At 36.8% G+C, this 10,141-nt stretch overlaps 3 protein-coding genes across 5 annotated transcripts; 2 read left to right on the top strand and 1 right to left on the bottom strand.

Annotated features, from left to right (window-relative positions):
• Positions 1-1,794: 1,794 nt before the first annotated feature.
• Positions 1,795-3,890, top strand: LOC110414092 (WAT1-related protein At3g30340-like). The gene is made up of 6 exons (XM_021425158.1): positions 1,795-2,058; positions 2,222-2,284; positions 2,378-2,494; positions 2,575-2,986; positions 3,086-3,237; positions 3,329-3,890. The coding sequence occupies exons 1-6, from the start codon at positions 1,877-1,879 to the stop codon at positions 3,465-3,467; spliced, it is 1,065 nt and encodes a 354-aa protein (XP_021280833.1). The 5' UTR covers positions 1,795-1,876; the 3' UTR covers positions 3,468-3,890.
• A 1,060-nt stretch (positions 3,891-4,950) lies between these two features.
• On the top strand, positions 4,951-7,508 carry MEE49 (Ribosomal RNA processing Brix domain protein). The gene is made up of 11 exons (XM_021424459.2): positions 4,951-5,255; positions 5,339-5,419; positions 5,525-5,620; positions 5,768-5,851; positions 5,973-6,042; positions 6,147-6,229; positions 6,394-6,473; positions 6,685-6,783; positions 6,875-6,983; positions 7,254-7,343; positions 7,461-7,508. Exons 1-11 carry the CDS (start codon positions 5,022-5,024, stop codon positions 7,497-7,499), a joined length of 1,065 nt encoding a protein of 354 aa, XP_021280134.1. The 5' UTR covers positions 4,951-5,021; the 3' UTR covers positions 7,500-7,508.
• A 139-nt stretch (positions 7,509-7,647) lies between these two features.
• Positions 7,648-9,482, bottom strand: LOC110413594 (uncharacterized). 3 transcript variants are annotated; one of them, XR_002444942.2, is made up of 2 exons: positions 7,944-9,482; positions 7,648-7,782 (listed from the first exon to the last, which is right to left on the bottom strand). XR_002444942.2 is itself a non-coding variant. In XM_021424460.2 (1 exon), the coding sequence occupies exon 1, from the start codon at positions 9,078-9,080 to the stop codon at positions 8,163-8,165; it is 918 nt and encodes a 305-aa protein (XP_021280135.1). In that variant the 5' UTR covers positions 9,081-9,482; the 3' UTR covers positions 7,822-8,162. The 3 variants fall into 3 exon arrangements, 1 of the variants encoding a protein (XP_021280135.1); XR_002444943.2 differs by having other exon boundaries at positions 7,660-7,782; positions 7,924-9,482; XM_021424460.2 differs by lacking the exon at positions 7,648-7,782 and having other exon boundaries at positions 7,822-9,482.
• Positions 9,483-10,141: the final 659 nt, after the last annotated feature.

The following is a 10,141-nucleotide window of genomic DNA, read 5'->3' as shown; positions in this document are numbered from 1 at the left end:
GAACTCTCTTAAAATTAGATTTCATTATTGAAATATTCAGGATTTATTATTAATTTTTGGCCTTCCAACTCAGAATTGACTTATGAAAATAAATTATAAATTTATGTTTGATTTTTAATGGGTGATTCAAAGTGAAATCAAAAGGTAGGAAGAGAAAACTTGTTGAATTATTTTTCTTATTTATTTATGGGTTTATAAACCATAAATCCATATTTGATCCAAGTTTTGAATTTCAAAACTTATCGTGATTACTTAACATTCTTGAGTTGTGAGGTTTGAAAGTATTTGATAAAATTTCGTAAAAAATTATTGACATTGAGTTAATTTATTTTATGTGATGAGTATTTTAGATGTTTCACATTTTAATGTTGTTCACACGTTTTGAGATAAATTTTTTATTTTGAATATTAATAAATGCATATATAATTATAAACAAAACTTATGAAAATAAAGATAATTTATTCTTAAAAAAAATGCATCTATCTATAATGGCTAGATTAGATATGGTTCTATGCTAATGTAGTATGGAAGCATAAATAAGGTGATGGAAAGCTAATAAAGAATCTACAAACCCTTAATTTGTTAATTAAGGGTTGACTTAGAATGAGATGAAAGAATTTAATATTTTGAAATCAATCTCTTATATTAATAATTTAAGCCCAAAGTGATCTTATGTCTAGTGAAGCAATGCAAATATTAAAGACTTTCGTCATTAAGAAGAAATAGCCATGACTGTGGATGGAGTTTGCTTAGCTTTTCTGTTGCTGGGATTCCGCTTCCACTTCCTTTTGTTCTAAAACATACTATTTGGATTAGATTCCTTTAAAATGTTTCTTTATTCAATTATTATTTCAAATCTCTCCGCCAAACATAGTTAAAAAAGAAGAAAAAGAAAACTATTCCCAAGACCAAAATAGTGGATGGGAAAGAGCATCATGTTTACGGGGGTGCTCAGAGAAAGTAAACGTGGCTCACAAGGTACACAGATTTGCTGTTGAACTTCAAGCAATGGGCACTGAAATCCGCACATTTATCATCCTTTGCAGCTGCATACGAAAACGAATAATCCTGGAATGGTGAATGGCTTGAGGCCATGACCAGAAATTATCCAGAATGACCCACACCCAAATAAAAAAATATTAAAAAAGGCATAAAGAAGGTTATTCCCATAGTGTATTGGCAAATGGCAGTAACAGCATTAAGACCGCATACTTGAGCATCTTTGTACAGGGTTCTCATCATATTTCTAGCAGAACAGAATAAATAAGCATCCGATTACTTGATATTGGCAATATAATATTAGTTTTTTGTTCTTTAAGACTTGACATATTGTTCTTCAGCTCTAATCCATTTGTCATTGCCCAGTCAATCTTTCTTCGGAGTTGGATGCCACGCAGAAGAAATGGATGCTCGGTCTTGTCTGTCGACACCACTTCCACAGATGCTTATGACTACTGAACGATACAATTCACAAGCGTATAGATTGCTGTGCCACGAAGACTATTATGCTCTAATTGTGGTCATAATTTGTAAAACAAGATGTGATTAGTGATCGTGATGAATCTATGAACTCGTAATGATGATGCACGAACTTTTCCCCAGTGGTTCTGTGATCTCTTACTGTTCAAAAAGGCACAGCGGAAAGCGGAGAAACAGAATAAAAATATAGAAAAGTGGCCAACATAGATTGCTTAAAGCACGCACGTGATTGAAATATAAAAACAATTCATATTCCGAATTTGGAGGAGCCGCCCCTATTTATAGTAGCAGACATTGGCAGGGCTTAATTGTGTTTCGAAGCTCAAGAATTTACAACATTCAGAGAGAGAGAGAAAGAGAGTTGGTTTCGCTAACTGCTTCAGGCATATTGCTTGCGATGCAGTGCTGCGGACAATGGAAGCATGTTTCTGCGATGGTAGCTGTCAACTTTGCGCTGGCTGTAACAAATTTCCTTGTCAAAAAAATTCTTGATGAAGGAGTGAGCCATATTATCATCTTAATATACCGTCAGGCAATTTCTGCTGTTTTCTTGGCACCAATTGCCTACTTTTGGGAAAGGTAAAAACTACTAAAAATGCTCCTAATTTCCATGAGGTTCTATCACCTACTTGTTGCTAGCACTCAGCTAATTCATTCACCAGATCGAATTATAGGAGAATTCTGAATATATAGCACTTTTGACAAGGCATGCACTTACTACAGTTGACTGGTTTCCTTGCAGAAAAAGTAGACCCAAGCTCACAGCTCGTATCTTATGCCAGCTTTTCCTCACTGCTCTTATAGGGTTAGTTGTAAAATCCTAAATACTAGCTTGGCTTCTGTTGTTTATTTTTCCTGATTTTATAATTACTAAGAACATTTAAAATATGTCCTCCAGGGCAACACTCACTCAGTACTTTTTCCTTCTTGGACTTGAATATACTACGGCAACGTTCTCATGCGCATTCGTAAATATGGTTCCTGCAGTCACGTTTATGCTGGCGCTACCATTTGGGTAAAGGCTTAAACACCAAGTGCATCTCTCTGGCTTGAGTTTAATCAGAGTCATAACTCTTTGATATCACACATTTTCAGTCTAGAGAAAGTCGATATCAGAAACAAGGCCGGGAGGGCAAAGGTTTTTGGTGCATTGGTTTGCATTGCTGGAGCTATGGTACTGACCCTTTACCGAGGAAAAACATTGATCAAATCAAATTCACGAGCCACAACTCATATCATAAACTATGCCAATACGATGATTTCAACTAAGAAGAAAGAGAGATGGGCGATAGGTTCAATAGTTCTAACTGTAGGCTGCATCTTCTGGTCATCATGGTTCCTTCTGCAAGCCAGGATTGGCAAGGCATATCCATACCAATATTCCAGCACTGCTTTTTGGTCTTTCTTCAGTGCAATTCAGTCAGCCATCTTAAGTTTGATAGCAGAGAGGGACTTTACCAAATGGATTTTGAAAGGAAAACTGGAACTAATAACAGTAACTTATGCTGTAAGTATTCTCTTTGCCAAGTTTGATTTTTATTCTGTCAAGAATAAATCAAGTTACACAGTACCTCGAAATTCCATCGTTTCAATCTTGCCGAAATAGGGAATGGTGGCATCTGGCTTGTGCTACGTGGGAATGTCCTGGTGTGTCAAACAAAAGGGTCCTGTCTTCACAGCTGCATTCACTCCACTCGTGCAAATATTTGTAGCCATGTTTGATTTCTCCATTCTACATGGACAAATCTACTTTGGAAGGTAGCTTACTTTAATCCTTCTTTCTTGTTGCTTCGAAAATATTTATATTGTTGCTAACTTCTAACATCCTTTATGTATTGGCAATGAACAGCGTCGTTGGATCTATCCTAGTTGTAATTGGTTTATATATCCTGCTCTGGGGCAGAAACTCCGAGGCAGAAGAAACTAATCAGCTGAAGCAGCCCCAAGTAGAACTAGAAGAGGACCGTAATGCAAGGTCACAAGTCTAACCAATATCTAGTTTCTACTTATACAACTAGTATTGCAAGTGTTTGCCTGTGATCCTCCTCCCAAGAACTACTTATCGAAATAAATGTTTCTGCAATTATGCTTCCTACATAGAATTCGTTACTTGCTTTCCAAGTTTCAATGCAATCAAAAGTTCTACCTGACATGTCCATGTGAGTTCAGACAATTGCAGAAGGATATTATATACTAATGCTAATTATGGGACTAGCAAGCATGATACTTATATGGACCACAAGGATCCAATCTGGATAAGCATGTCCATAACACTCCAGGAATAGCAGAATGGCAAAAGGAATTAAAGTGGCCTGACTAGCAAGGAAAGAGGCCAGGCTTTTCATAATAAACCCATCAAGCTTCTTCTCCGATGGTCACCCCAAAATATTCAAGAATTAGTTTAGGACTTCGTATACCATCTAAGAAACTCCCGATCATTTCCATTTAGTATTGTTATTTCCAGCACAACTCCATCAAGAACAATGAATTACTATAGATCAACAAGGTCAGCATTTCAGGACATAATCATGTGAATGAATTCCTCTTCTGCTAGGTTTAAATGATAACTTGTATCTCTAACCTACGATCTTGACAAGTGACCGAGCCTAAATTTTATGTCAAGTTGTAAAGCAAGGCAACTAGAGGTTTCACCATGTTTTCCCAACTTACATCTCATCGAATTCAAGTTTTCAAGCTGTTATAATTCAAGTTTTTCTTAACTCTTTCATTCCTCTTCTGTGAATATCTTTCTTTGTCTCTTTGGAAGTTTTCTAAACTAGCCAACTTCTTGTTCTTTCTCATCTGACTAATCATTTAAAGGTTCATGCCTAAAAACACCTCCAACCACTTTATAACCATCCCTTTCTACATACTACAGATTGAATCTTCACCATTTATTTCCCATGCCAATTTTCATACTAACATGAATTATAATATGAAAAAAAAAGATTTAAAATAACAGTGCTATAAAAGTTGAAGAAAAATATATTTGTTATTTTCGTACTATTGTTTTCTAGTTAACTTTACTAGGAGAAATTTGGATATTACCAAGAGAAGAAATTTATTATTTTTAAGATACTTTACCTTACACCTATTAATTGATAAAGTATCCCAATATGATGAATATTTGATTTAAATTAAAAAAAATTATCAGAACACATATCTTAACATCCTAAACATTATCCCTTAAATGCTTGAATTTAAGATGGATAGTAAAATTTACATAAATCTAAATATCCAAATCTTATGTAATTGGGACTATATACACCGAAAATTAGATATAATATACTTGTTAACATCCGAATAGTAAAAGAACCAAAAAAACAAAAACAAAAAAGTTTAGCCACAGATAGGTGCTGGGCTGAAAAGAGGCGCAGTCTCCTTTGAGCCCAAAATTCCAGGCCTAGCTGGGCCCAACATCCATTACTGGGCGTGAACCGCTATCAGCATTCAAAACCAAAAACCCTAAACTACTCTCCTTTCTTCCCTTTCTTCTGTGAATCAGTGTTCATCGACCCAGCGGAGAGCCAACGAAGCCAAAAATGGGCGGAAAAAGAAAGAAGGGAGAAAGCGAAGGGATGGAAGGAGATAACGATAGCAAAAACAATAATAAAAAGATGAAGCAGAAGAGTGAGATGCTTCCTTCCTCCATAAAAAACAAGGAGAAGAGGTCGGCTGTACACGCCAAACTCAAGCACCAAAAGAAGCTCGAGAAACGCAAGAAGCTTAAAGCTCGTGACGCCTCCGAAAAACGCGCTCTTGAACTCGGAGAAGAGGTCGTCCTCTATTTTCCTTTCTTTTATTTTATTTTTATATTTTAAATGGAGCAAACGATTGCTGAATTTTTTTTTTTTTGCAGCCTGCACCGAAGCAAATCCCTCGGACTATTGAAAATACGAGAGAAGCTGACGAGACTGTTTGCATGCCTGATGATGAAGAGGTAAATTTATCGGTTCATTTCTTGGAAATTCGGGGTTTTTTTGTTCTTCAAAAAATTTGAAATTTGAGTTGAAAATTATAATCTTTTTCTTTGTTATTATTTCAGCTGTTTGTTGGTAATGATGCGGATGAATTCAGTTCGATTCTAAAGCGTGATCGCATTCCAAAGATATTAATCACCACTTGCCGTTTCAATTCGACTGTATGCTTCTGTTATCTCCCTTCTCATTTGATGAAACTATGCATAGCATATACCATTTTCATTCCTTTTTGCCGACATTTAGAACAATTTTTATCTGCCTTACTAAATATCCTGCTGTCTTTTATTTATGGATTACTATGTCTTCAGAGGGGACCTGCTTTTATCGCCGAATTGCTTTCGGTGATCCCTAATGCTCATTACTATAAGAGAGGAACATATGACTTGAAAAAGGTGCTTCTCATGATAATTTTCTCGAATTATTCTTTCATCAAGATACTAAGAAAATGTGGGGTTAGTGCTTAGTAGCATTTTGTAAGTATCTTTTTGAAGTAATGTATTCATATTACTGCAGATTGTGGAATATGCAAATAACAAAGAATTCACGTCGATTATAGTAGTTCACACCAATCGAAGAGAACCGGGTATGTGATAAGAGCTTCTATACAATTCTCTTATTTGGATTGTGCTCTAGCTTTGTTATCTTTATGAGAATTAAAGCTGACTAGTTGGTGTGGCTGTCATGTAGATGCTCTTCTAATCATTGGCTTGCCTGATGGGCCTACAGCCCATTTCAAGCTTTCGAGTCTGGTTTTGCGGAAGGACATTAAGGTAAAAGACTGATTCTTTCTGCTTGATCTGAGCTATCCTTATGCTATATTGGTTTTCTTTTCTACTATTAAAATTGGACATGAATTTCATGTCTAATTGTTGGATTTCTGGAAAAGGAGTTGTTACCATAATCATATTAATTGCCTCTATTTTTGTACTTGTAGAATCACGGAAATCCTACTGGTCACATGCCGGAGCTAGTGTTAAATAACTTCACAACTCGCCTGGGCCATCGCATTGGGAGGTTGCATACTGTTCTGTATTTTATAGTCTACTACTGGATGTTTAAATTCTGCTAAAAATTGCACATTCTCCTTTAATTTTCTTGATGGTTATACTGGAAATACAAGTATATTCCTGTGTAAAATGTGTGTTTTAGCTTTCCAATCTTATGATCTCCCTCTGTTGACTTTTCTGTCTGAGAGTTTTCTGTTTTGTTGATCTGTACTGTCAAGGCTAATTCAGGCACTTTTTCCCCAAGATCCTAATTTTCGGGGACGACGAGTTGTAACGTTTCACAATCAACGAGATTTTATATTCTTCCGACATCACAGGTCTGCCTCCCTATCCTCTGAGTCTACTTCAAGTTAAGTAATTGATGATTGTATAATTTCTTTCTGATAAATTGTCTATTCATGCGATCAGGTACATATTTGAAACCAAGGAGAGCAAACAGAGTGATTCAAAAGGTAAAAAGGCAAAGGATGCGAAGGGTGATAGCATTGCAAAAGAGAAAGTAGTTGCTCGTCTTCAGGTCTGTTTCCCTCCCTGTTTCTGTAAATACAATTGTATTTAGAGATTTTGAAAATAATTTTGCTAGCTCTATGAAACTGGGTTTGGCTTTTTGGAAGTCCGTTTTTCCTTTTCTGAGGATTATCATCCAGCATTTGAGCTATCTCCTTCTGTAGAAATGACTTTGCTGCCACACATGGTTTTGGCCTGTTGATAATCTGGCATTCGCACTAGATTGTTCCTATAGTTAGGAATATATGTTGTAGTTAAAAAGTTTTGTCAAAACATGCAGGAGTGTGGTCCTCGGTTTACACTAAAGTTGGTAAGTCTACAGCATGGGACATTTGATACCAAAGGCGGAGAATATGAGTGGGTTCACAAGGTAATTACTTGTCATCATATTTTCAACGCTACATTGATTGGTTTGTGTTTTCTCCTACCAAACCATCTCTATCAGTCACATTACTCACATTTATTCTTTCCCATTTTTTAATGTCAGCCTGAAATGGACACCAGCCGAAGGAGATTTTTCTTGTAACTTGGTACATGCTTTCATTTGCTTCGCTCCTGGAATGCAACAATTTTCTGTTGAAGAGGGTTGGTACTGCAATGAGAGATGAAGTTGATGCTCAAATTTTCTCCTTGTGCTTGCATCTTGGGTTAGAGCATTTTTATATTTATATGATCAATTTTGCCCAATTATATAACGGATCTGGAAGAAATTGAATTGTTTTTGCATAGAAAATTTATAATTGTGATAAGCGCTTCCACCGTTTTGTCTTTGATGCCTGTTCTCACTGTTAAGTCTTCTGCCAATATAGCTGCATAAAAATAAAATAAGCATGGAATTCAATGGCAGATACAGCACAACTTTTCCCACATTTTCCTCATTACCCCTTTAGATTTAAAAAAGAATATAAGCAAAAAAAGGAAAGAAAAAAAAGGGGGTGGCACGGTTGTACCATTTTGCAGTAGAACCTACACATGAGAGATCGCTGGGCCAAACAATCAACTATTACGTCCTAGAATGAGGCAAAGATGTGAATTCAACTGTACATTTGGTCTTCCTGTACAATCTCGGTAGTGTCTTCGACGAACCTTAACAATCTAAAGGCGGCTATTTCTACGGTTGATGATGATAAAATCTTTTGCACACTTGTGCGGCCCCGTGTGTACCCTCTACCATGCAATCATTTCAAACTCAATGGCCCTGCGTAATCCGTGTGCAGAACTTCTTGAGTGCATGAAGGCAAATTAATACCAGTATGCCTCCAAAAGCAGCAGCTTGTGGCACTGATTGTTCTGGCGGAGAGTTTGCCACCAGGTAAATGCAATCCTTGGTGATCAAGATCCAAGCAAAACTCTCCAATAGTGACTTGATAGATAAGAATTTCCCTTTGTTCTCTACGCACAGCCTGCAAATAATCCTTAAACACAGAGCTCCGATGACACAAAATGTAGTCACTGAGCATCCCCGGTAGGTGATCAACTTCCCTCCTGCAACCAAAACCTCTTTGCGACACACGCAAGAGAGGCACTCACCAGAAAATGTTGACGATGCTAGAGCATCAAAACCTGTATAGTAAGGAAGGATAATGGAATCCAGGTATACACTGGCATGCAAAATCCCCGAAATTGTAGAAGCTTCAAAGAACGCGTACCTAGGGTCCTTGTCAGCTCCAATGTCGAAGGCAAGAGCAGAAATTTGAATCAGTTGAAGGATTGCTGGAGCGATGCACGAGAGAGGAAATAGGATGTTAATCCTTTGACCCTTGGCTAGTGCTAAAAGGATCAGCGGGAGTGACACCGGACCCGAAGGCAGCAAAAATCTCTTGGATTGACTGAGACAAGGCCTCCCTCTTCTTGATATGTCTATTAACATGATGACTAGTGTTGCCAGGTATGAAGCAGTTGTAAGAAGAAGAACTAGAACATCCACAGCCGGCGGATAATTCCCGGGGTAAATGCTGTCGCAGAAGTAATGGAAAGGGCAGTTGATTGGATCCAGAGTTTCCTCTACTTGCCATCTGGTGCATTTGAAGAATGCCATGCGGATGTCTTCCAGGTCCCATTCTGGTTGAATTGGTGCAACTTTTGGGTGCAGAATTCGGCTCTCCATTATGATGTTCTGCGCTCAATTTTTCTCTTGCAGGCCTTTATTTTATATAACTTTAAGTAAAAGCAAAATACAGTTGCTGTCTTTCGATCAAGAAAATAGACCTCCTGTCTGTTGAGATATGCTTTTAGGTTGGTGAATGGATGATGAAGTTCCATCTATTCTTTTATTTCTTTCTCTGGTTTAAGTATATAGTATAACCTTTAATATTACTCGTTAAACATTCTTAATTATAAATAAAGATAAAAGGTTCAGCTTCCTCAAATTGTTTCTATATGTCAAGTTTTTCAAGTTTCTTCGAATGCTTTTCCTGAAGGAAACTTGGCCTGAACCTTAGGAAATGCATGATCTTTATTCTTGATATGAATCAAAAGGTTAGATTTTGTGCTTCCCCTTTTCCAGGATACCAAACAAGAAGCAGTAATTGATGTAGTTTTGGAATAATATCAGTCTTGGAAAGATTTTATATATATTAACACTGGGTTGGGACTTTGGGAGTTGGACACAGCACTCTTTTGGGAAGTTGGTGAGGTGTGTTCAGCGGAGGAGGGAAGGAACTTGGTTATGAAGAAATGCTGTTGGGTGGGTGATTGCTTCAGATTTGGTGACGGATTAACACTCTGGCTTCCCAAATTGGATTCGTGATGAAACGTAACAAATGGGGCAGTTGAAACTTTCTCACAAGTCACAACAGCCCAATGACTTTCGCCATGAATTGCCAAGTCGTCACCTCACAAAATTCAGGCACTCTTGGCTCTTGTGACTAAGAATTTTAAGGTCCATGTGCAACGAATCTTAATACAGCATTTATTTCAAATAAGATGTCACATTTTAAATTGTTAAATTCACAACTCCATGTGATAGGAAATATTTATTCAACAATTCATTTAAAGGGTGCAAAAATTTGGTTCATTTTGTGCATTAGCTAAACAATACTTTAAGCCAAATTCACAATATACTTTTTGTGTCATATAAATGATAAAATTAGAAGTTACATTAATTTCATAAAACTAATTATAAAGTCAAATTTAGTTTAATATAGATATAATGTTTGTAAAATTTTT

Source organism: Theobroma umbraticum, unplaced genomic scaffold (assembly GCF_002168275.2).
Source record: "Theobroma umbraticum cultivar Fairchild unplaced genomic scaffold, ASM216827v3 scaffold_4.1, whole genome shotgun sequence".
In the NCBI taxonomy this organism is placed as follows: domain Eukaryota; kingdom Viridiplantae; phylum Streptophyta; class Magnoliopsida; order Malvales; family Malvaceae; genus Theobroma; species Theobroma umbraticum.
This window is presented reverse-complemented; position numbering and strand designations above follow the sequence as displayed.

Coding starts and splice junctions, on each gene's coding strand:
- LOC110414092 (XM_021425158.1), top strand. CDS start 1,877: ATGCAGTGCTGCGGACAATGGAAGCATGTTTCTGCGATGGTAGCTGTC. Junction 2,285..2,377: donor TTCCTCACTGCTCTTATAGG/GTTAGTTGTAAA, acceptor TATGTCCTCCAG/GGCAACACTCACTCAGTACT. Junction 3,238..3,328: donor GGACAAATCTACTTTGGAAG/GTAGCTTACTTT, acceptor GGCAATGAACAG/CGTCGTTGGATCTATCCTAG.
- MEE49 (XM_021424459.2), top strand. CDS start 5,022: ATGGGCGGAAAAAGAAAGAAGGGAGAAAGCGAAGGGATGGAAGGAGAT. Junction 5,621..5,767: donor CTTGCCGTTTCAATTCGACT/GTATGCTTCTGT, acceptor CTATGTCTTCAG/AGGGGACCTGCTTTTATCGC. Junction 7,344..7,460: donor AATATGAGTGGGTTCACAAG/GTAATTACTTGT, acceptor TTTTAATGTCAG/CCTGAAATGGACACCAGCCG.
- LOC110413594 (XM_021424460.2), bottom strand. CDS start 9,080: ATGGAGAGCCGAATTCTGCACCCAAAAGTTGCACCAATTCAACCAGAA.